The sequence below is a fragment of the Poecilia reticulata genome, linkage group LG17 (genome assembly GCF_000633615.1).
Source record: "Poecilia reticulata strain Guanapo linkage group LG17, Guppy_female_1.0+MT, whole genome shotgun sequence".
NCBI classification, from domain to species: domain Eukaryota; kingdom Metazoa; phylum Chordata; class Actinopteri; order Cyprinodontiformes; family Poeciliidae; genus Poecilia; species Poecilia reticulata.
In genome coordinates, this window is record NC_024347.1 from 24,983,912 (window position 1) to 25,009,652 (window position 25,741).

The 25,741-nt window shown below is 37.4% G+C and overlaps 1 protein-coding gene across 3 annotated transcripts in view; it reads left to right on the forward strand.

Annotated features, from left to right (window-relative positions):
• The window catches only part of myripa (myosin VIIA and Rab interacting protein a), a 42,284-nt gene extending 16,596 nt beyond the window's left edge, over positions 1-25,688 (forward strand). The window contains exons 2-17 of one of the 3 annotated variants that reach the window (XM_017310153.1): positions 5,016-5,034; positions 5,978-6,153; positions 10,810-11,031; positions 11,893-12,029; positions 15,884-15,964; positions 16,951-17,048; positions 17,916-17,996; positions 18,194-18,337; positions 19,030-19,165; positions 19,676-20,223; positions 20,909-22,738; positions 23,222-23,278; positions 24,129-24,308; positions 25,055-25,216; positions 25,355-25,453; positions 25,536-25,688. In XM_017310153.1, the coding sequence (XP_017165642.1) occupies positions 6,044-6,153; positions 10,810-11,031; positions 11,893-12,029; positions 15,884-15,964; positions 16,951-17,048; positions 17,916-17,996; positions 18,194-18,337; positions 19,030-19,165; positions 19,676-20,223; positions 20,909-22,738; positions 23,222-23,278; positions 24,129-24,308; positions 25,055-25,216; positions 25,355-25,453; positions 25,536-25,673 (4,023 nt within the window). In that variant the 5' untranslated portion in view covers positions 5,016-5,034; positions 5,978-6,043 and the 3' untranslated portion in view covers positions 25,674-25,688. Of the gene's footprint in view, positions 1-4,821; positions 5,035-5,977; positions 6,154-10,809; positions 11,032-11,892; positions 12,030-15,883; positions 15,965-16,950; positions 17,049-17,915; positions 17,997-18,193; positions 18,338-19,029; positions 19,166-19,675; positions 20,224-20,908; positions 22,739-23,221; positions 23,279-24,128; positions 24,309-25,054; positions 25,217-25,354; positions 25,454-25,535 lie in introns of those variants that run through there. The other 2 variants (XM_008434470.2, XM_008434471.2) reach the window with 2 other exon arrangements.
• The last annotated feature ends 53 nt before the right edge of the window (positions 25,689-25,741 follow it).

Consider the following 25,741-nt stretch of genomic DNA (forward strand, 5'->3'; position numbering starts at 1 on the left):
GATTAGTTAACCCTTGAAAGCAGCATATAACTTTTGAATATGAAATTGTATTTACAAGGAAACAGCCTTTGTTTGATATATTCTAAGGTTTTTAATTTTTGGGGAAAAAAATGTTTCTAAGTTAAGCTTAAAATAAGAAATGTTGCTCTTTAGYAACACCTAGAATTCATTGACAAAATGATCATTGACAGCTTAAATCTTGTCACAATTCTTTTGGACTAATGCTTATGTCATTTTGGAAACATCTCGCTGACTGACTACTCTATCTGAGATAAATGCATTTCACCTATTTTTCATTTTATGGGATCAGTAAAACGTTTTTTTCTTTCTATGTGTTCTAGCAACTATTTGACAATTTTCATAAATCAGCAGCAGGATCTTTAGAATATTGCCAGTGAGTGATTTATTCACTCTGGTTTGATTTTCCCAATTCATTTTTTTAATTAGATTTTTGGGTAAAACATTCAGTTGATTATATTATTATTGATAAAGATCATGTGCTAATCTTATGTTTAACAGAAGTCGTTTTAATTCAAGCAATYTTAATGAAAATTATCTTGACATGTTAAAGTTTAAAACTTTCTCAGCATAGTCCCTTTTTAAATGTTGAACACCTGCACGTTTTTTAAAAATCTCTGCATGTCTTTGCACAAAAGAGGGTGCGTGCATCACTGACTGCAAGTCATCCATCATTAACTTTTACAGGCTGAGATACAGATAAGGTGTACACAAGAAGAAAATTCTTGGGAATCTATTTAGCTTTTTGTCACTCAGTCTTGCCCCTCTAGGCAAACAGCCAAGCCCCTGTTTCAACATGTGTGATGTCAAGAAAGCCAGGAAACACAATCTGATCTTTGTCAGCTCWAAATTTTGTGGTACAATAATTGTGACCTCWCTTTCTCCAGTAATTTATCTTGGATCTGTCATATTAMTCAAACTCCACATCTGAAAACTGGAACCACTTTAGGCCTTGACTTTTGGTAACTGGTTTTGCTCTGTTAACCCTGTTAACCTGGATAAAACTCTTAAATATGGATAATGCATAAAAACATTAAAATAATTATGCTTCCTTGAAACAATTTAGGATAGATTTATTGGTTATGCTTCACACATTGATTACATTTTTTTTCTTCACAAAATTATTCTTAAAAAATGAGATTTCACTCAGTTCTTCATATTTTGAGAGGTGGGAGCAACATGACAAATTTAGCAGACCAACAGATGACTAGCATGAAGGCGCTCTACTTTCTGGAGACGGACTAAACAACCACTGGATCTATAATGCCTCTTTATCTTCTMCAAATTTTTAATTACTATCACTCCACACCRTCTGCCTCTGGTAGTACATCTCCCTGATGCTTGCTGTTAAACCCACTAAGCATCTGTCTGATCAAGCACAAAAACCGACAATAGACTCTYGCCAAATTTGAAATCAAAGCAATATTTACCTTTATACCTTTGGGTGTATGAGTTTAACCAGAGTGTTTACTTTATCACTTGAATAAAATATTAAAATATGCATCTTAAATAAATTATTCGGTGCTATTTCGCACCCACTAAATGTTTCAGAAAGAAAAATGTATGGAGTAATATATGTCATCCAAGGCTGAGGCTGCAGCAGAATGTCTAACACAATTTAATCTGATATGAAAATAAATAACTTTGAATTTTGGTGGTAAAATAACTATAACTTAAAATCTGAGGTTTTATATCAGAGTTTAAGAATTAAAAATCCTGCCAGGTAGCAGCTTCTGGTGAGAGGTGAACGGTAGAAGCCAYAGTTTTTTTCAAACAAAACCTTCTTGCACATGTCTCTGCTACCAAGTCTGTTACTTGGAGTTAGAGTAATTTAATCAATGATTTATAYCAAATTCAACCCCCAAATAAGAGTTGCATGAYGGACATAGATAAATTGAAACCTGGRTATTAATTCAAACTGGAAGATTTTCTTCAGCTTCACCTGCATCATCCATTCACTGCTTTATGAACTTCAACTGCAGCCTATTGACATTCAGTCCACGCCTCATCAACGCCAATCATCWAGCARGCCTCCATTTATAAGACCCTCCATCTACGGCTCCATCTGCTCACCAGCCGAGCTTCAACTCACCTCCACCCTTTCTCCACTTWGTTCTTCCGGCTCCTTCAGGCCTCCWTCCTGTGTTTGGCCTCCACCATCAGGTCTGGGCCCAAAGAGGAAAACTTAGGAAAACAGTGAACAGCAGTATCTCTCCTTYCAGTCAGGATTTACCAGTTGGTGACAAAATGACTCAACAATGTTCATCATTGAACAAAATGCTGCAAAAGATGTTTGACTGAAAATTGCCATTAAATAAAGAAGTTCTGTGAGATTTATTGATAAAGCTGAGAGATAAGGACTAAATTTGCCTGTGTCTTTTTTCTTTCTTTTTTGTTTTTGCTGTGGTGTTGAAACACCACAGTGTACCTTGGTAAATTCTTCCACAATTGTATCTTTGCTTCAACATGTCTGAGTAAAAGAAGAAGAAGAAGTAAAGAGAATCTGGCCTTGAGGATTATATAACTCTGTCACCATCTCTGCCAAATTTTAAATTAAAGTCATTCCTTCTCTGCTCCCAGTGATTATCTTTCTTTTTATTGGTTATTCTTTCCCAGCTATCTTGTCTCTGTGGATTTGTTTCTGTTGATATGATTAAAAGAAAGCAGTGTGCATCCAGGATCGTTTAGTTTTCTAGTTTCCAGTTGGTTTTGTGGGATTCATAACCAACATCCTTAAGATGAGTGTTAATCATTGTCTTCTTTAGTTTAGATAAGGACAGTAATCGAGTTTCCTGTCTGGTGAATCAGACATGGACCAATATGTATGTTAATCATTGTCTTCTTTAGTTTAGATAAGGACAGCAATCTAGGTTCCTGTCTGGTGAAACTGAGATATTTATTGAGAATTTCTGCAAAACCCATCATCAGCAGTTAAATTTTAATGATTAACTGCTGTACTCATAAATTAATAGATTCATATTACCTCATTTTAAGTTGAAAGTGATAACAAACATGCTGACTTTAGATAGCTGTGAGTAAAGTTTATAATAAAATATATGTGTACTTGCAACCTTAGTGATCTTAATTTATCTTTTAAAATATTCCAAAGAAAAATAGAAACAAGGAACATTTTTGTAAATTATGATTTGAGATTCCTTCACATTTTTTTTATCTTTGTTACTTTGCAATGAAAAAAACAGTTCTTATATTTTTCAAATCAAAGCACACATCAAATTTCTTTAGGTTAATACAGCTTCTGGCAAGCAATAAACCACATATCATTTACCTTGATATTATGTAATAAACAGAAAGTTGATTTATAATACAGGCTGCACAGTGGTGCAGTTGGTAGAGCTGTTGCCTTGCAGCAAGAAGTTTCTGGGTTCAATTCCCAGTCTTTCTGCATGGAGTTTGCATGTTCTCCTTGTGCATGTGTGGGTTTTCTCCRGGTACTCCGGTTTCCTCCCACTGTCCAAAATCATGATTGTCAGGTTAATTGGCCTCTCCAAATTGCCCCTAGGTGTGAGTGAGTGTGTGTGTGCATGGTTGTTTGTCCTGTGTGTCTCTGTGTTGCCCTGCAACAGCCTGGTGACCTGTCCAGGGTGAACCCTGCCTCTCGCACAAAACGTTAGCTGGAGATGGGCACCAGCAGCCCTCCCGACCCCATTAAGGGACAAGGGTGCAAGAAAATGGATGGATGGATTTATAATACAAACTAAATACTCATGTTGTGGGAAGATCAAGTAATTGTGCTTCTTTTCTTKGGCGATGTCTTTACCCAACATTGCTTTATATCCTTGCAGATTTAATTGACAGAGAAGTTTTAGACCATGAAGCCTTTCATTCATCCGATTTTTATTTTTGGATTTCCCAATTTTATTGTACCAGTCTAAAGTTCTTTAATTCTCCACTAGATGTCCTCAGTTGTCCACCTGCTCCTTCTTTTTCTTTTTCTCATCTGCCGAATATTTTTAGGAAAGGAAACAAATATAATCTAATCTGACATACAAAAAACAGGGGAAAACCTWATTATCTTATAATCTTATCAAATATAACTATTGCTGTCAAAAACTCTAATTTTAAAGCCAGATTTACWGTGGCTTTGTTGTAGTACACCTTATGTAATGTGATTTTTTTGGACCTGCAGCTCTTCAACTGTCCACCAGATGTCCTCATCTAACCAACCTGCTCTTCTTTCACATCTGCTGCTTTTTGCAGGACATTTCCATTGAAGGAATTTATTCAAAACCTGATCCTATATGACAAAAAACTAATGGAAAGAAGACGGAAACGGTATCAACTACTAATCTAATCAAACAGGTCTTTCGCTGACAAGAACGCTGTGATTTCAAAACCAGACTTTTCATTAAATAGGATCAAATATGCAGTTCTTCAATTGTCCACTAGATGTCTTTATTTCATCGCTCTGCATCCACATCCGCTGTTTTAAAGACATTTTTTTTTATTTTAATTAGCTGGTTTGGGCGAGTCTCACTTTTATCCTTGTCTTAAAATTATGTAAACATTAAAACAGAAAAGCCCAAGTTGATGTTTAAAATGCAATAGAGTGATAATAATAGTAAGAAAGAAAAAAAATATATACTCCAAAACTAACGTGTTCCTCACAGAAATGTCAATTTCTTACAAATTACTTGAAGAAGTATTTGTTCAGCTCTTCTCTTTTACGTGGTCCTCTATTTTCTCTTCTCACAAAGTGGCGTAGTAATGCCACATCAACACCCCCCTCTGCGGGCAGAGAAATACTGGAAGTAGAAACTAATCTGGATTTATCCAGATTTCCCTCTCGTAGAAAAACCGGTGGCTGCTGTAATCGGTCCCGCAGCATCTCACCGCCGACCCACACTTTGGTTCAACTATTTATTTAATACATACGAGCTAGTACTCATGACGGTCTTATTAAATGACCATTAATGTTTGGCGTTAACTCGCAGACCTGGATGACTGATCGCTTTCTTGTATCCTGTGCTGCCGTGAAGGGATTTGATAAAGAAACCGGTAAGTGTTTAGTAGATGAAAAAAAAAAAAAAAAAAAAAACTCTGATGCATGCTGCCTTCACAGTATTATCAAAAAGTGCTCAGGACTGACTAGTCTTAATTTGAACAAAATGTCTGAAAGGACTTCTGAGACAAAAAATAATATTTTCTCTACAAATTTCAGTATATTCAGTAGTAATCTAAAGAATAAGTAATTGATGTTTTTTTCTTTTCTTTTGTTAGCATGATTTCCAGCTTCAGTGTGACTTGGAGTGTCTCTGATTTTTGAGTTGCTTAAGGGATGTGACAGTTACAGCCCATATCTTGAATAGATCAACTTGTTGTGGTTCTCCAGATAAAAGTCATTGCAAATTTCCCCCAAACTCTTGAACAAGTTTTCCTACTTTCTCACATCTTGTCTTGTTGCTTCAGCAACAGTTTCTCTCACAACTCACATTTCCTTAAATATGCTGGACAAGTAGCTTCTTTACCTGTGATATTTTCTGGATTCATCATAAGATAGCTATAACATAAAATTACCTTTCTGTATAAAAAAACTTCTTCTGCAAGTCTTCTAGAATATATCTCCATCAACCTGATAAATTTAGAAATTGAACAGAGTTGTTACTCTGCTCAAAGTCCAGTCTCACCTCTTTGGGAGTATCTAACAGTTTTCCTTCCGAGATTATTTAGCTCTAGATGCTTTTCTGTCTCTTTTATTATTTTATTTCAAAAGCCTACAGGCTTAAAACACTCCTTTTACTTGCTTCTCTTTATTTTCTGTAAGCATTCGGTACAAATTTTAGGGAAGTAAATGTGTAGCTCCTCAGAACGTTTTCAGACGTAATTTAGTTGCTTACCACAGCTGGTTTATGGCATTTATAATGATGTGTTACAAAAACTTTCTCATATATTTGACTGCTTATTTATTTTGTGCTGCTGACTGAAATATTGTGTATATCAGATGAAAACAACTAGCTGGAAGGGTTGCTCGGAAAAAGTGAATCTTTAAAAGCAGCGGCTGCTGAAGATGGGTCGGAAACTGGATCTGACGGGCCTTACAGACAACGAGGCGGAGCACGTGCTGCATGTGGTGCAGAGAGATATGAGGCTGCGCAAGAAGGAGGAGGAACGACTCAGGTCAGTCCTCGCCTCACTATCGATTGTATCAGAAGGTGGAGTGGCAAGTTTATGTTTCTGCACTCCTTAGTAGGTTTTCGCTTTTGAACCATCCTGCGATCAATAAAGTTATTCATGGTATTTATGTGATGAGTTTCAGTCCAACGCAACAGATCATGTCAGTGTTATGTTAAACTTAAATATTCTCAGGGTTTTTTTTCTTACATTTTAATTAAATATTTTTAGTTTGTGGTCATGGAGAAAGAAGAGGCTCCTGTAAGTGGGGAGTTTATGCTGCATTCAGTTTGTCTTGAAAGTCAAAACTCGGATCTGGGCCAAAACATAATTTTGCATGGAAAAAACCATCAGCAACATCTAACCATCGTTCTGAGATTTAATACCTCTAGATCTGCCAATCAGATATTAGCTTATATGGTATTATAATGACACTATTTGCAATATAAGCCAAAATAATTTATAATCTCCATTTTATGAGTTTAAATAGGACAGATTCATGTATTTTGGAGCAAGAAGGCATTTAAAAGTTTTACCACAGAACCTTTTGAGCACTGGCTTGCAGATAAATATTTTATTCCTGATCCTTGTCAATTTTTTATAGAGTTCTTACTGGTTTTTTAAGTGTGGACTTCAAAACGGACTTTGGACGTTCTAATTTTGGTGTTTAATTTGACTTTTTCAACTGAAAAGTATGTGAAAGAAAGTTCACATTCGTTCAAATACCAGTTGTTAATGTTGATTTGTGGTGTCATGAGTCTTTCATCAGCTTTTTCATTATTACATAAACAACTCAAACATTTTCTTATATTCAGAGAAATGTTAAACTTGCAGTCACTGAATAAAGAGAAACATATTAAACATAAGTTTGAGCTGCAGATCAGTTTGCATTCAAAGGCTTTTAGACTTTGGTGGAGCTTTCCTTTCCTTTCCTTTCCTTTGCTTTGTCTTTGCTCCATGCTGTGTTCTAAAAGCAGGGACAGGAAGTGAAAGACCTTCCTGTTGTATCCAGAGCCGTTTCCTCAAAGTAACATTTGAGACAAAATACTCACAAAATTCAGCTGTATTTTGTAGGAATTAAATGCCGTTTTTACCGTGGCGGAAAAAAGTTTGTTCTGTGAAACAAAGCACTTTACTTTGACAGTAATACAAACATTCTTGTTACTGTTACCTGCAGTTCATTTTGATAAGACAACATAATGTACATTGCCCACTTAAAAAAGATGGAAAAATGAGATAAGCCTAATGGTTGTTATTTCCGTCACATTTCAACAGCAAAAGGCCTTCAGTGGAAATTTTCCTTTATAGCATTAAAAAAATGATTGTTTGTTTTGGCTCAACAGAAAATATTTGGTCTTTATGCAACACGAACTCCAGTCTCACAACTTAGAAACAATTATACAAAAGATTTAGGTTTCATGCAACTGCAGCAAATGTTTAGCAAAGGCCTTCAGAGTCTGGGTGTTTTATACTGGTGGATTTTATTGCTGATTTTGTGAAGACATGCAGTAAATAAAGCTGTGCTCCTGGTTCTTGTAGATGTTTAACCTCTTCTGTGACGGGAGGTCCAGCACTTTTCAAAAGATTTGGTTCTTCTGGCTCTGCTCCCTTTGCAGTGGCGGTTCTTATAGGACCCAAATGATTCTTCATTGAGTTATCCTGAGACTTTTCTATTTTAGCCCATTTTTGTAGTAATAAATGAGTTTGCTTTTTCTAGCTTTCATAAAATAGCATTCGTAAAATTTCATTTTTATGTTCTTGTGCATTTTCTTTTTTTAAAAATGTTAATAATTTTGAATATCTGAACATAGGGTTTCAGATTTGTTGTTGACATTTCTGTAAAACACACAACACTCTTCTTTGGACTGCTTGGACTAGTTGTCTATGAAATATGTCAGATTTTGATTCCCGATCAAATCAAACTAATGTTAACTGACCTCTTAATGATACATATTATTTACAGAAGTCTCAAACCTGCATTTATTCTCGGACAGACAGTGGTTTCATTACAACCATTTGTTACGTTTTCCCAGTTATTTTTAACATGTTTATTCCAGACTTTTTGCATTGACTTCTTTTGACTGCATTGCATATATGTTATCTTTAAAAACCTCTATTTGCTCTGCTTGCAGCAGGATTTAGATACAGGCAACATGACTGCCACAGGCTGTTCTGAATCCCTTTATACAAATAATTATAATCCTTTCCATGGGTTCAGCTGACAGCTCTTAGTTTAATGTCTGCCATGTCTAACTCTTTGCTTAAATAGCTTTTTTACCATTATAACGCCATACTTGTACAGTTGTATATGACTTATATTTGAGATATTTTGTACCCAAAGACTCCACATGCTTAGACAAAGTCATTATTTGCTGAACTACTGGCAACAAAGTAGTTCAACAGCTAATCTTGTTGTTATTTAACAGCCGTGATCAGACATGCTGATCGTTGAGTTGCTGTTTTAAGAAATTGGCACAAGTTTATTTTATTGTGAAATGTGTTTGTTTGGAAATTATTTGGTTTGTAATTTTGTCACGTTTTTTTACTTTGTAAATTGTAAACAGGAGATCTATTCCTATTTTGCATTCTCACTGAGAAGTTGTGTAATCCTATAGCTTCCTCCTCAGAGTAAAGCTCATTGATAGAAAATAGGTAAACACAGATTTGATGCAACATTGTTTTTGAGTTTTGAGTTATGGAGTGAATACAGTTGCTCCACTCTGCCCCCTGCTGCTTATAAGCGGCAAAGCAGGGGCCTTTTTTCCTTACATTCCTAATATTCCTAACATTTAAAACCATAAAACTCTTGTCCTCAGTAAGCAAATCTATAACATTTTAAAACTCAGACTCACTTTTTCTCTATGTTCACTCATGAAAACAGATTTGATAAATGACTATTATGGATAGTATGTATAATGTCTCTTCTTTCCTACATCCTATACAGTTGATGTTAACGTGTGAAAACAGAGCTTTGCCGCATATTCCGTATATGATTTACCATTGGGATGAGTGACTGTTGCTGCTTTCTGTATTGCGATTTCCTTCATCGCTCCCCGTGCTTGTTGCTTCTCTGTCTCGCTGCAAACATCTCCGTCTTCCTTGCCTGAGTGTGCCTGAGAGCGTGATGTCTGAGGGTTATTTTTATCAAGTATTAGGCTTCAGTAATGGACAGGCTGCTGCGACCGTTCCTGTGAGAGCCAGGCGTCTGAGGAAACCATTAAAATTTTATAGTGTTATGGGGGGTTATAAGTTTATACTACAGGAATTTCTTTCCTTGATCATAAGAGGGTTGCATTGCTTTGTAATGATCCCTGATCATTACAGTAAATGTTGATAAGAATGATAAACACATAACAAAGAACAGAAAATCTCCATTGTAACCATCTTTGTTGCACTTTCACTGTTTCATCTGTTTCCTCTTACGCTCCAGAAAAACATTTATTTTAAAAACAACTTTAGAAGAAATACATTTTTCAAAAATCTTAAAGTTTAACGAGTTTAAATAAAAAAAAGCTAGCTATAATCGACTTGTTGTTTTTTTGTTCTCCCCTCATCTTGTCAGAGTTCATCAGTATTCAGCTGTAATCAACTGTATATGATTCAGTCATGGTCGGTGCTCCCGCTGTTCTAATTTCTTTGACACCCTTCCCTCTGGTGCGACTTGCACCAGTTTGTTGCTGTCTGCAATTATCTCTCATGCTCATCTTGTTAATTATTCCATGAGCTCAAAGTCTCGGTTGGGTACCTTTGCTGCTGTTTGAACATTTTTGTTTAAGATTCCTGCCTCTTTGCTGGAATAAATAACTGTCAAAATCATATACTGAATGCATATGTATTTTTCTTTCACATGTTGTAGTGCACATAGTTTATATACTAAAGTAAATAACATGTTAAATAATTTTAAAGTTAGCGATAGTTGAAGAGTTTCGTCTTTCATTTATTTCAGGGTATCAAAGAAAAGGGGGCTGAATATTTACATGACACACTTTCCATACTTTTATCGGTTAAAAAGAAGAAAAAAATGTGTGTCGATTCCCTTTTATTTCACAGCTCTGTGCTTCTTTTTGTTGTTTTATCCAATAAACACATGAAAGTATTTGTATTTAATACAACAACACTACTTAATTACAGAATATGTGGACATTAATAAAAACATTTTTTAAATATTCCCATTCTGCTGTTTATGTAATTGTGTTGTGAGAGTGAATGCTAAATGTTTGTAGTCTGCCATCTATGAGGCTTTTATACAGAAACAACATTTCATCTTAGCATACTCTTTAAAATTCACTCACAGCTTTTAAAAATATGAGTAGAGCTGGTGGAAAACTCAAATATGTATCCTTATTTTCTTTTTTGTTAGCATGTGACTCACACTAAAAGCTGACTTAATCGTCACTTATGTGAAAAGACAACTCGTACTGTTAAACAGAATAACAGACTGGCATTTATTTGGTCTGTTTCATTTCAGTTGTTCAAAAACCGAGGGTCAATTTGGGGTTAAGTGTATAATCACTCCATTAGCATCTTATCCACCGAAAGAAACTCATCCTGCACTCACACACGCAAACGTCTATGCACCCAACTGTACAGCTTTTTCTCTCTCTCTTTCTGCCTCCATCCATCCTCTCTCTCTACCTCTCCTCCATCCCCTCCTCCCCACAGTGAACTGAAGCAGGAGCTGGACGAGGAGGGCAGTCGCTGCCTCTTGTTGTCGCGGCAAGCTTGCTTCAACCAGCGCTGCTGCATCCGCTGCTGCTCCCCCTTCACCTTCCTGCTCAACCCCAAGCGGCAGTGCCGCGATTGCCGCTACAACGTCTGCAAGGCCTGCCGGGTCTACAGCAAGCGGGACAAAGCCTGGCTCTGCTCCGCCTGCCAAAAGAGCAGGTAAGGTCAGTGTGTGTGTGTGTTACATAAGGAGGTTGAATTAGATATGAGGTCCTGACAGCGATGTCAAAAGTCATCAGGGATGAGTTAAGTCTAAAATGAAGCATGTCAGCAACATTTCCAAAAGGGTTGCATGTGAAAACAAACTGAACGCAAACACAGGGGAAAGTTGTTACCTCATAATCACAAGAATCTACAGACTTTGCCCCTTTTTTTAAATATGGTAATGAAATGTTTAGCAAACAATGTCTGGTGATTGTTCTGTGATTGTTCTGGTAACCTATTGWGAGGCTACCAAAAGGACAGAGTAGCCATAAAATATACTCGGGTAAGAGTCGCACTCTGTCAGTATGTCTTTACTCAGATTTAAACGCAGTAGAAGTATTGGGTAAAAAGGATACTCAAGAATYGAGTAACTGTTTGATAATAACTTCTRATTTAATTTGCAAAAAAATKTGATCAAAAAGACAAGAACATAAAATTGGAAAGGTATTTTAAAGAATAAAAYAAAAAAAAATCTGTAAAATGAAATAACATCACTACAAAATAAATTTAGGTAGAATAAACAAACAATTMTTTTTGGTAAATYAACACTTTCAGTAAGTTATGCATATGTTACAACAAWGCAAAGTATTTCCATTGACGAGATTAACTATTTACTGCATTATCACTTGAYGTCCAAAAGGCTGATCAGATAGAGAAMAACATGAGAACAACGAAGCGTGTGTAGCTACATACTTCTCAAATCAAGATTTCTTCACTTTGTTTGCATATATGCGGATTGATTGTCCTTTTTTTGGATAAAAAGCCTGATAAAGGTACCTGCAGCTGTTGAGCATTAAATTGTTGTTTGTCTTTAAGGTTGCTGAAGACGCAGTCACTCGAATGGTTCTACACAAATGTGAAGAAACGCTTTAAAAGGTTTGGCAGTGCGAAAGTGTTGAAGACCCTCTACAGGAAACACCTGGCCGAGCACAGCGCTCTTTCAGAGCTTACTGGTAAGTTTATTCACTGAATRGAAACCCATTCACATATTTTCTGCAGGTTCTAAACTATTTATAAGCTTTACTCTCAGGAGAAGGAGACCATGTATTGTCGTCTATGGGAGCTTACATTGCCTTTAATTTGCTTTATATACAGTTTAAAAAAAGTAGAAACTAGGATTAAAATATTTGCTTTCAGCTCGTTTAGCTCCTGCAGATCATTTTGYTYATAATCTGACTTMAAAATGGTCTGAATATAAGCATGAGTCCAAATTAAAGCACATTAACAATCACAGATGACACAAAATGGAATGAACTTTTTTCATATCCTCCAAATGTTACAAAATAYAATTTCTGTTACAAGTTTCAGCTATATTTGGCTTTTACTGMATGTCAGTAATTTCATTTATTTAATTTCATCTCTAAWTTTTTTTTTTACATTKCTCTGATTTATTTMTGATGCAGCGCCATCTACAGGCTGCTTGAAGAACTACAAGTYAAGTCTTGAGTTTTGTTTGCAGCTTGCAAACAAGAATTATGTACCAGTGGCATCAACCTCAATCCAAACCAGAAAGGAGGGTTCATTAAAAGCTAACAGGCTTAGATAATCACACTAACAAAAGAGTATAATAAGAAATAAAAATATGTGCAGTGGCTGCAACTTATCCAAAAATTATGTTAAAAATAATGATGACAGCAGAACTGAGCATTTTGTAAACTCAAAAAACTGATTTATTTTTCAGTCAGTGAATGCACCACTCTCAACCACCAGGTTACAGCAACAATTTTCATAGTTGACTTTGCGTGTGAGGGAAGAAGACGCAGTGTTTCAGTAACTAAGGTGTGTAAGATTAGGTTAAAGAAAGAAAACATTCTGACTTTGGAAATGTTGACAGTCTTTAAATACCAAATWTARGTTAAGGATCTGGTGATTARACGGTAATTACTGTTTTAGTAATCGTTATTCTCTTCTGATTTGTGCATCTCAGCAGAATGGAGTAACTTATTTGGGTTACAGATAAAATACAAATAAAATCTTGAAATGGACCTTAAAGAAATATCTAATTGTATTCAATTTAAACCAGGCAGAAAGTGATCAAATACGCAGCATATTTCAAACAATCAGGAACTGAATATTAGATGTTGAAAAGCTGAGTGAGTGAAGAGTCATGAAACATATTTCTTCATGAAAATGTAAAGGTCATTTAAATGTTATGTAGGAGCCGTTGGGAAAAAAAATAAAAGGAAATAAAAAATGTGACTTTCCAATTACTTCWTCTTTATTTGCTTCCAATGCATACAGATTTTTTTTCTTTTCCTCACCTTTTAATGCCATCTAAAAAAGCATTATCKTTTTACTTGCTGGGTGTTTTTGCCTACTTTGTCCCATCAGTGACGGTGATGAAAAGGGGCTTTGGTTTCTTATGTAATGAAACAAATTCAGTCAACCTCCGGGGAAATGTTTTCAGTCAAAGCCAGCCATGGCTGATTGAGGAGCTTCGCAGGAGGCTGAAAAGAAATGTATTATACTGTACACTGTTTCCTCTAACAGCATCTGTTCCAGCATGTACATCTAGCCAGGGCCAAAGCCGTAGCACATCTCGGCTCCATTAGGCCCCCGGTCTCTGATCTGATTGTATTGGCAGAGGAATTTAGAGCATTATGTGTGTTTTTGTGGAGGAGAGGTCRCTGGCAGCACATGATGCAGAGCTGTGGATCCTGTGGGAGGATGACCGATGTGGGCTGACATCACGCCACCCCTCCTCTGCCGTTTGCAGCTCATGCTCTGTAACACGCGGGGTCATGCATTTTCATTTGTTTATTACTGACCTGTGCTGAAAACAGTTTCCTCCCCTGTAAAATCCGAGCGGCATATTATGACTCATGAAAGACGTCGATCGCTGCTCCCGGTGCGTTGCATAAGAACAATCGGAGCCGGGTGAACGGCATCAGCAGTGGTCAAGTTGACATTCAGAAACTGAGCAATCCTGAGTCTTGTGTAACATCTGTAACAATGACATGCTTCTCCTGAAAACTAAACTCACTGAATCGGGGCTGCCTACAGACATCTCCCTCTGAAAGCTAAAGCGAAGCTGCCTCGCACATACAGCATGCACTGTAAGAAAATGCTACTTACATTTCTCTACATGTAGTACTACTTTATTGACATTTTATCAGTACTATGGATTTAATTTGACTTAAGTTAGACAGCATGTTCCCACAAAATAAAATCATGTATCATTTACATGTTTCAAAGGAAATGTAACTTTTAGGAAACTTTWTATTTTTCAAAAACAATAGTCCAACGATAAGCTTTCCCAGTACACATACATTTAATTTATTAGAGAGATTATGTTACTGCAATAAAATATACATTTAGTTTAAGCCTTTATAATAAATCTTCACAATATATTTGGCTGGCATATTAAAAACAGAACCTGAAAAAAATTAGACCTTTGTTGCATAAACTGGTTTCGGGGTTGCAGTCACTTTCAGCTGCTGCTTTGCTCATAAATCTGCTCTATCTCTGTTTACTGGAATCAAATGAGGTCAGAATCTTTAAATTACACAACTTAATAAACAAAAACCTGCTTGCACAACTAAAATACAAACAAATCCTTCGTTTTACTTGATTCCACAGAAGAGAGATTATGAAGCAGGAACTGTGGCTAAGATCTTGTAATTTTCGTAAAACATTCAAACTTAACATTACTTTGTTGGATTTGGCATTTTAAAATGATTGGCAGGGACTCTGTCCGCCACACTGTACTTTCAGACAGGAGTCTGCAGCAGACAGCCCAATCTTCCTGTAATACCTCACACGAGGCCCGTCTAATGCACTTATGTCACCACAAACGGTTGCATTGTTGCAGGAATATTTGCATGACGTGAAAAAGAGCTCAGAAAAGGAAATACGAAACTGTGAATTAACTCTGCTATCAAATAATTCTCTACTACGCCCATTTACAGTTCAGTTCCAGAGGTTTTTCTTATTATATTTGTTGTTTTGTTTTTTAAAGTTTGTGTAAACATAAGAAACTTGCCTGTAATTTTAAAGTAAAACATTAAAGTAGAGAAGCCAAGGCACCTAAATGTTTTTTTTTTACCTCACTTTGTCACATTACAACTCCAAACATCATATTTTATTGAGATTGCATGTCATAGTGGTAATATAATTACATGTTTTAATTTTTTTTGTTGCTATTTTTCACTTTCTAACATGAACATTGATTGGCTTTTCGTTTGGGGTTTGTTTTTCCCAGCTTTATTGAAACATGAGACATGTTTACCCGTTTCTCTTTTCCAGCTGAATCAGATTGGGTGAACAGTAACCCAGAACATCAGTTTTCATGTCTTGCCAACAATTTTGGAACTGGTTTGTTCAGGGTGATGCATTTAGCTTCCAAACACACTGTGAGTTTGTGTGGATATGAGTTAAATTTTGGTCTCATCTGACCGAGGAGTGTTTTCCACAGGACTCCTTCTGACTTTGCTTCAATAGTGACTTTCTTCTTACATTAAAATTGTCCATAGCATAAAATCTCAAATAAAATACAATGGGGTTTGTGGTTGTTATGTGGCAAAATGTGAAAATGCAATGAACAAATCACACAGTCAGTGATAAAGAATGTAACCTGGGATACACACGTTCAGACACATGTGGACAAACATGTTATTATAACCGGTGATGTGTCATGCTATCTGAATGACATGAATGAAAACCAGGATTTATCCATTTTTATGTCCTTAATCCTTAATCTTATTTAAAGGTTTAGTGTGATGTGGTTTCAGGTTAAATCCCTGCCTGCAGTCCGTATGATGTCTGTCTTTTCACACACTTGACTGTCAGCATCTGTGTGTGTCTGCAGACGGCAGCGCCTGCGATGAGAGCATCTGCAATGAGGGCAGTGTCTGCGGGAGCGACTCAACTTTCTACAGGCAAACTGAAGGTGCCAAAATAATTTGATAAATCTCGACTCATGCTTGTTGGTAGCATAGGGCTGATTTTAGAAATAATTGGTTAAAGTTAGGCAGTTGATTTTCATTTACAGAAAACGGCATGTTGGACAAGACAAAAGGCATTTCTATCATGTTTAACATGTTCTATTGAGAAAGAAGATGGACTTAAAAGTTTCTATTTGACTCGACGAGAAAGTCTCATGTATCAAGATTTYCTTTAATAGCAACAGAAAAATCAGAATGATGACATAGACTGATGTTTGATTAGCTTTCTTTCCACTTTCAGTTGTTCAATRTGTTACAGTTGGTGTCAAAAATCAGAAGATTAGCTTTTATAGTTATCAGCAGTTTGTATAAATCAGTACAATCAGAATAACTAACTTTGTTAGTTAAGGTAGACTTCACCTTACACAGTAAGGAGTACAAGTTTGAACAATTACACATTTAATTAAGAAATGTTATATCTTAATTAAATGTGTAATTTAATTAAGCTGTTTAGTCTAACAGTTTAGCTGTTTAGTCTAACAGTTTATAACCGAGTTATGTTTCTTTTGGTGCGGCGTGGTTGTGGGGGGTATTATTTAAGAGCTTCTAGTTTTGGAAAGGTTTTCTTTTTTATTACAGCAAAGAAATAACAGGAATGAAATGGTTCTGATGCTTTGTCTTAGAATCTGAGCAGCATCACAAACAGATGCGTTGCTCCGTATATTCTTCTGCTTTGTCCTCACTTTCCCCCACTCTGCCAGTTCACTGCACTAACAGAAGGAGTGCCTGCAAACCTAAATGAAAGGTTGTCGTTGCCTCGATGGTCATGCCTCTGTTTTCACAGACGTAGGAATGAGGAAATGAATATGAAGTTGACATGCACTGGACACGCTTTACATATGTGTAACAGAGATATAAGCTGCTACACATGTGTACAGCGGCTTTTATTTCATTCATGTTTGAAGGATCACGCTTCTGTGTTTGTGTTCAGAGCACAGCSTGGCAGAGACGCTCAGTGTGGCCCTGCGGGTTGCAGAGGAGGCCATAGACGAAGCCATTTCTACGGCTGAGTTTGACACCTCGACTCAGGTTGTTCACATGTCCTCCTAAATKATCTGYYTTAGGATAGAATCTTAAAAACAGTCCTAAATATTTGAYGTAAATACKTTAAATATTTTAGGRCCATTTTTTAYGACTTCTGTGTTTTCAAAAATATCACTGTGTAGCAATGCATGCACATTAGTGTCATCAGTGGTCTTTCCATTGTGTCATAATCTAATCTGACATTGTATCTGCTTGCTGTTGGAGTCGGTTTGGATCAGATTAACTGAAACAATCAGGATTTAGACTCTGCTACATGGCAGTCTGAAACTAAAGTACCAACAGTATGAGAATTTGTGCCAWAAGAGTTGCTTTTACTTAATTTTAGAAGACTACTCTTAACAAGGCATCCGRAATGACACAGTACCTTTCAAAAGTATCCATCCTCTATAAAAGCTTTCAGATTTGATCAGAATTCAAACAAAAATTGTGACATGTGTTACTGGGATATTATGTGATAACAACAGTCAAAGAAAGTTTAGTGCAGTTTTTGAACCTAAAACTCATTTTAATGACTCTTTGATGAAAAACAGGATACAAGAGCTGAATGTGTCAGACTGATGCTTTTTGACTAGACAACAACTCACACTGTTCATTGTAGAATTCTTTGAAAATATTTCAACGTTTAATCTTCTTATAAATACTTATTGTATTACATTGTTCAGACTATCTCTAGGTTTAATCGTTAAGTGCGTCTCTTGTTAAGCGCCCCTCATCTAATCTGTGCTGGAATCCCAAAGCTTCTGAGTTCAGCACAGAAAATATGTGCAGCGTATAAATTTGGGGAAGTAACCAGCTTGTTTTATGCTAATGTTGGGCTCTAAAGCTTTCTTTATGACGTCTGTGTTTTCTCAGGAGAGCCAGAATGAAGCACTTTATTTACGGGAACACAGAGGAGAGCTCGTCGAGGAACTGGCCCAAACCATTGTGCAAAAAGTAAAGGCAGCTTTATCACATCTACAAAAGTTTATTTATCCTCTGTCTCGTACGCTTATGAAAACTTAAATAAGAAGCAGYACAGAAAGGTTAAATTTTTACCCCATTAACAAGATGAAAATGCACAACTCGTTTGCTGTTCCGTCTGCMGTCAGAGCTGTTCRCTAACTGCTAATCTTGTTTTCKTTGTGTGTAAGATCATTAGCAGGAAAAATGCTTTGGCTGAGATGAGGGCAGAATATGCCCATGGCTGGGTTTCTGAACACAACACTGACCCTCATCATCGTCATTCTGCCTGCGATCAGCCCTCTGGATCTCTGACACAACAAGCAAATCTCTGGGTAAAGAACTTGTGTTGTGGAAATTAAYCTAACACTATTTCTAAACCGGTTATTGTTAGTTATCTTAAGGGCCTGAAATGCAGGATGTGCATAGCAGTTATCGGTACCCTAAACAGATGCAAAAAATAATAAGGTTTTTATTATTTTCTAACTAACCCGAACTCTTTTCTCACTCTTTTCTAACTAACCAGATTAAAAAGACCCTTAAAAAAATAATAACCGTTAAACAGGTATAAACAGGTATTGAAAATAATTTTCATTAAGCTTTACTCTAAGTCGAGTATTTTTATTTGTTGCAAGGAGAAGAATCATCATAATTAACAGAAGTAAAGGATGGAGAGCATCTGTCTTTGTGTAAATAATACATACATTATGTGCTTYACTTAGTAAATTGAGTTACTGAAATAAACAATAATCTAATTTATTGAATATGATTTTAGTGTYTAAGTCACAAATATCAAAATGGACATATCTGGGTTTCTGATTATCCATATWTTTTAGGTGGCTGGGTGTCGGTTTACTAACTAAAAGAAAAACAAAATGTATATTTTTCTACAATTAGCCCTTGTAGGWTTGTTAACTCACACTGACCTCTGCTGGTGAAATAAGCTCCTCTAAATTAACAAGTTACAACAAAAGAGAAAGACAAATACACAGAATTGTGTTTTTCGGTGTCGTCGATCTCTTCTCAGAGATCACATTCAGCCTTCACRCTGCTGGATAACAACCAACCAGCTCTGAAACCAGACGTCCCCAARGCYTTGAAGAAAGACGGCGGTGCGTCGGCCATGACAGCATGGAAGAGTGTGGATCGCCTTGACAACTCAGGTAAGASGCGACTTACACAAGCAAACAGCTTTGAAATGTGGCAACGGTTCTTCTATTTACTCTATTGAGGATATCAAACTTTTAAAAGATTAAAAATAATATCGTAATGTTTAATGTGAATTCTTAAAGGGTCTGGAATTAACGAAAAGGGAAACAGATTTTATGTTTTCAGACTTTATTCTCTATAGTTGTTGAAAAGCTCCATCCATCCATCCATCCATCCATCCATCCTCAAACTTTTTACTCTGTAGATCTATCAGTCATGAACTGTTAACTTTAACTATGCATTGTTTTGTAAAAACAAAAACATTATTTGCACCTAAAAATTTGCAAAGATTTCCTGACAGAAGAATATTTACATATTTAAAGCCTGAGATTGGCTGAAACATCTTCTTCTTGATTTGAGTCTGAATTAGTTTGRCATCTTGACATGAATAATGTGCAGGAACCCTGCTTGGTGGATGTGTCTCTATTTGTCTTGCTTGTCTGAATGGAAATGTATGTCTTCAGTGYTAAAGAGCCCGGATGGGAACTGGATCGCCCTGCAGACCACCCAGCTGTCCCGGCCTGGCCTCCTCGCTAAGAGGAAGAGTCTGGTCTACAGTGCCTTGGAGCGGGAGTCCGGAGTGATCTCTGCCTATGAAGGCCTGGGCTCTGACAGTGAAAGCAAATCAGAGCCAGGCAGCAGTCGGGGTGCTGCTCTGCAGGAGATCCACAAAAAGATGATGATCTGCGACTCCGCCCAGCTTGATTCTGGTGACAACATCGTGACTCCAACAGGCCACCAGGGGAACAAAGACGATCCGTTTTCAGACTCTGAGGGGAACTTGAAGCACAGTAAGCCTYTGATAGCCCTCCTAAAGCGGAAGATGCCTGCAGAGTTCAGGAAACCTTCATCCCGGAGAACCAGCATCATCGATGTAGACTTTAACCTTAAAGGAGCAGAGAGGGAGAAGGATGAGCTCAAGGTGTCCGACGAGCAGGAGGAGGGAAAAATCAGGAAATCACGGAAAAAGAGGAGGAGTAAAAAAGAGCCAGCAGCGTTTTCTCCACCATCGGTAAGAAGGAAAAGAGACTCAATGCTAACCAAATGAGATGACTAATCACTTAAGCTGCAGAATGACCACTTAAGATTATTTAGTTTAACTTATCTCATCAAAAACAACAATAAAAAGTCACATATCTTGAGATTACACAAGAGATAAGAATTATTAAAATATGTTGGAGTGTTGTATTTTCTCTGTTAAATAAATGGGGAAACCACAATCTGCAGCGACAAACTTAAAAAGACTTAAAGGCAAGATCARAACTTTCTAGGATCATGCATTCCTAGWTCACACCTCCTTGTATTTACTGGAATTTAATGTCATCCACCAACACAAAGTATATGTGCTTTTACAAAAATAAAACWAAAAAAAAAACAGGAAATGTATGGCTTACATTTGTGTTARTCCCCCTTTACTTTGATTCTCCTAAATAAAGTCCAGTGCAGCCAATCATCTTTTAATGTCATGCAATTATGAAAGGTTTGTTAGAGACCATTAGTGAACAAGCAGCATCATGAGACCCAAGGAACACAGCAAACAGATCAGATAAAGTCATGGAGAACCTTAAAGCACTTAGTCGGTTTCTCTACTTTGTGTTGATCTAACATATAAAATTCCAGTCAAATCTGTAGAAGTTTGTGGCTGTAACATAACAAAATCTACTGTTGTTAAACTTTTGAACTTTGCACATTTTCAGGATTTAAACAACAAGGAGCCATTTTATTCTCAACCCTCTGATGCTGTAACTCCCCACACCTCTGCAGCCACAACCCCTGAACCCTTTGACCCCAGCAGTGATGCCGTCAATCAGACAGTCGACGACTTCACTTCAAAACTGCATCCATGCCCAGGCACAGTCTATGAATTTTGCCCCCGAGAAGAAGAACGAGATGAAGAGAAATATGAAAATAATGATGGACAGCAGGGAGAAAGGAGACAAAGAAGTGGGTCTGAGACGGACGTTAACCTGGATGAAGGAGAAAGAACAGGTGAAGAGAAAGAAAGAGATGATGGGTTGCAACACAGATTACGTGGTCTTGTTTCCCAAGCCAGCCTTACGTACTTGTCCTCGTCTGAAGTTGAGTCAGACGGAGCGGGACAAAGCGAGGAGGAATGGGACATGGATGCAGACAAGGGGGATAAAGAGCAGATGCAGATAGAGAGACTAACCTACAGGCTCTGTCGGCTGGAAAAACAAGTCAGAGCAACTCAGTTCTCATCCACTGAGGAYGAGCTGGACAGAATGGGCCTCGAAATGGAGCATGAGCTTGGAAAAGATGAAGAGCTGGCTGTTAGATTATGCAGATTAGCTGGCGAAGTCAACGCCAGCCAGTACTCATCCACCGAGGACGAGCTGGATAAGGCGGGAAGAGGAGAGGACGGCGAGGACGGGGCAGATGAGAAGGAGCTGTGGAGCGTGCAGCCRGAAAGAACTCGGCTGCGGGATTTGGCCAGTTTAGTCAGCGCCTCCCAGTTTTCATCTACCGAGGATGAGCTGGACAGACTGGGAGATAATGAAGGAAAACAGGAGCAGGAGGAAAACGGGGGCAGCAGGGACWTGAGGGAGCTTTGGGAGGGAGAGGAATCAATTGGAGACATAGACATGGAGATGTTTAATWTGACAGATGAATCTGAAGAAAGGGAGCAAGAGAGGGGTGAGAGAGGAAAGTKTCAGAGAAAGGTTGAAGATGACGCAACCGGCGTACAGAAAGACAAGCGAGGAGCAGAGGAAGGAACAGTGGGAATGAGGCAACTATATGACAAATACATGGAACTCTTTAAAGAGCCGGCTGAAAGGAAAGAGATCAATTTGAAAACAGAAATGAAGACGGAGATGCTGCAGGAAGCAAAAGCTGAGGAAGAGAAAGAGCCACCTTCAAAGGGCACAGATGAAAAGGTTGAACAAGAGTTTCTAAAAGGAAGCCAAGAGAGTGAGCGAAAGTTCGAAACAGACTCAAAGAGTGACGAAGACGAAGCAGAATTTGACAGAATAATCAGCAGCATGCTGATGATGACTCTGGAGGACATGCAGGGAGAAATGATGGACAAAGCCGGACAAACCGAACACAGAAAACCGGAGAGSGACGACRTCGGGRGAGAGACCGGAGTGAGCGAGAGGAAGGATGCCACAGAGGAAACACACGWGAGGTCAGAGTCAGTGATAACAACACGTGTTAGTGAGGAAACGGACGAGGAGATATCTGATAAAAAACAGRAAGGAAACARTACAGGTAGAGATGGAAATATTCATGAAGAAAACTGTAGGGATACGACGACCATCACAGAACTCCAAATAAGTGAAACCAAACTGATGAGTCCAAAGAGTAAAGAGAAAAGTGAGAACCAGGACGGACGAAGAAGGAACACAGCCGAGTCGGAAGCAGCAGAGATGCACAGAGATAACACAAACTGTGAGCAGAAAGACGGAGACGGACGAGTCGAGGAAGAGCAGAAAACTGAAAACATGGAGCAGTGCAGCTCCTGCACTCATCTAGGGGAGTTCCTCTCACCGGAGGAGATCCAGAGCGTGAGTACAAGAGCTGTTTCAAGCAGGCTTAACAAATAAAATAATACATTTTAGGATGCAGAATTTTTGGCAATTATCGTCTTTGTTCATAAAGGTTTTAATGTCAGATGCAGGCTCAGGATAAAATTAATTAATGAGTTGAATGTCTTGATTTTTTCTATTTTCCTTTATTGAGGAAAAATATTTCATTAACTTCCACTTGATATGTTTAATAAAATAGCTTTMATTTCCTTTGCAGCGTGCTGAATTGCGTCTCACCATCTAATCCATCCGATTTTGAACTGATGACTGAGTTACTCTTGCAGCTGTTCCTCTGCTTTGAAATAAGCCAAAAATTATTTTACAGTAATTTGAATGACGCTCAGCAGAGGTTTTATTTGCTCACTGATAACCTCACACTTTCTTTTCAATTCAGCTAACTTCTTTCTCTTCTTCCCTCTTTTTGTTCTGTCTTATCATCACTGTGCTTTATCTTAACTGTAGGATAGTGACATGGAGCTTTACAAAACTGTAGAGCTAATGTCATCTGTGCTGGAGCAGGTGAGAGTTGTTTGAATATAACTCAAACCCGTAGGATATTAAAATCTGAACGTATTATGAAACTAGAATATTCACTTTCCTCTCAAATATGTATTTCTTATTTTCAATGAAAACATTTTAGCTTGTTGTAACTTGAAGCTTTTTATTCCGCCTTGCCACCGTCTTGCACAAATCAAGGTTTATTTATTGTAATAGGTTCAAAATTTTAGTTTGTGTTTTTGTTGCAAATCAATACAGATTTGACCTTCTTACTACAGATTYATTTCCGACTCCCCGAAAACTAGCATGATGAATGCATTCGAGAGAAGTAATGTTGCACTAATCAGAATTAGCATTTTAATTACTTACAACTTTTGATGCAACTTTAATCTTTCAATGCCAATTTTGGACAATTGTAAACTGGCAATCAGTTTACAATTGCCAGTTGTAAACTGGCTTCTTGCTGTGAGCATCCGCTGTATTATAAAGAGGGAAAGAGGGAAACATGCAGGAGAGAAATAATAAAAAAATGATGACTGAGTTATTAATATTTTATTCTGGCTATAGCCTTTTAATTCAGAAATTAGCCGTGATCTTTACTAAGATAGGGATATCTGAGAGAATTCACTATGAACGTGGAMAAAGTATTGATATGTGCTATGATTAATAGAATACTGATTTGATTTAGGTGGCATTCTACATCTCAGTGATTTCTTAGGCTTTTACTTTTAACCATTAATTATTTGGTGCAACCCTGGAAAAAATGGAAAAAATAAATAAATCTGTTGAGTATTTTATTCAGTTGTTAAATTCAGACCATTCCTCCTACATTTATGAGTTAAAATAACCTGTCTTGGTTTTGGTTCCCTAGCGATACTCTGCAGCATCTTTACGCAGCATCACCACAGAAGTGCTGAAGGTGCTGAATGCGACCGAGGAGCTGCTCCATGGAGTGGAGGGACAAGACAAAACCAGAGTTTCTACAATCTCACTGCCCCCAAACTCAGACCCCAAGAAGCTGGACCAACAGTTCTGGAAACTAGAGGAAAATGTAAAGTCCAGCTCATGGTTTTACCACGTCATATTTTTATACTTCCCTCTTCTACAGCAGTCGGCAGCGTAATCTGGTAGTCACAAATATTGATTCAACTCACCACTTTGAGCTAAAATGAATTATTGTGGTGAATCGGGAGCTTAAATATYTGTTTATTTAAGGCCAACAATAAAAATGACAGATATAAATTGGGCAAAAATGTCAGATACTATCCACTAAAATAATAATTTAGGAGAAAATAAAATGATTTACCTGCTTTATCYTTCTTCATTACTAACCAAGTGAAAACTATGAAGTCAAACCTTCGAATGTTTTGGTAAATTAAAATATAATAATAATAATAATTACACTGAGTTGAAAGAAAAGTGATGCATCTAAAAATGATAATCACATTATAAATATGAGATTATTCAAAATATAGAACCTACTGTGAACATGTACAGTGAGGTTTTCATAGGATTCAAAAATAAAAATGTACCTCCCTGAGAGAAAAATACAGCAAAATAGTTTTTTTAATTTGTTGTACAGTTCTTTGAATTAAGTCTGAATGAAGCTCAAAACTGAAAAGTGATGTGTACTAAATATAARATATGTGAACTAAATATAAAATATTTGTCTTTATCCATAATTACTTGAAGAACATTTTGTCAAATCAATGAAACAGTAAAGTTGTAAGGCGTTTGAGTAATTTTTAAAACATAAAAATCATAAGCTGGGATTTCTGTGGCCTGGTTCTGGTGCAGGTCTACGTGGCAGCTGGTTCTGTGTTCAGCCTGGAGGCAGAGCTGAGCGACCTGGAGGAGTGCGCCAGGGAAATCTGCAGCTCCACATCCGACCTGGAGCTGTCTTTCCTGGAGGAGCAGGTGGCAGCAGCCGCCGCCAAGGTTCAGCAGTCCGAGCTGCAGGTGAGCTTCACAAAAAGGGAGGAATGCTTGGCATGCATCCTACAGCCATGTAGATTCTGGGACATTTATGCAAATATACATTTTAAAGTGACTCAACGCATCTACATCAGCAAGTCATTTTTCTTGTTTATGATTTAGACATCCGACATTTCCGCGAGAATCGCTGCTCTGAAGAGTGCCGGCCTCAATGTGGACACCCAGAGTCGCTTCACGAAGACCAGGACGGCCACAGAAAAGGTTCTTCTTGTCTGGACACAGAACAGTGCAAATACCAGAGGCGGGCGCTAAAACAGTTTTATKCTCATGTACGTTGTTGCAGTCTGTTACTCTGGACTCTTCAAGACATCTGAGAAGAAGACTACCTGCTCCACCAGTGAAAGGTAACTTTGTATTTGCATTAATCTTAGTGAATTCATCACATTGTAATTTACATTATTTCAGTTCACTGATAATGTAGGTAGTCTTAACCAAAATGAATAATTAGGTGGTGAGCATTGAGTGAGAAATACCACTTAAACTTTTAGG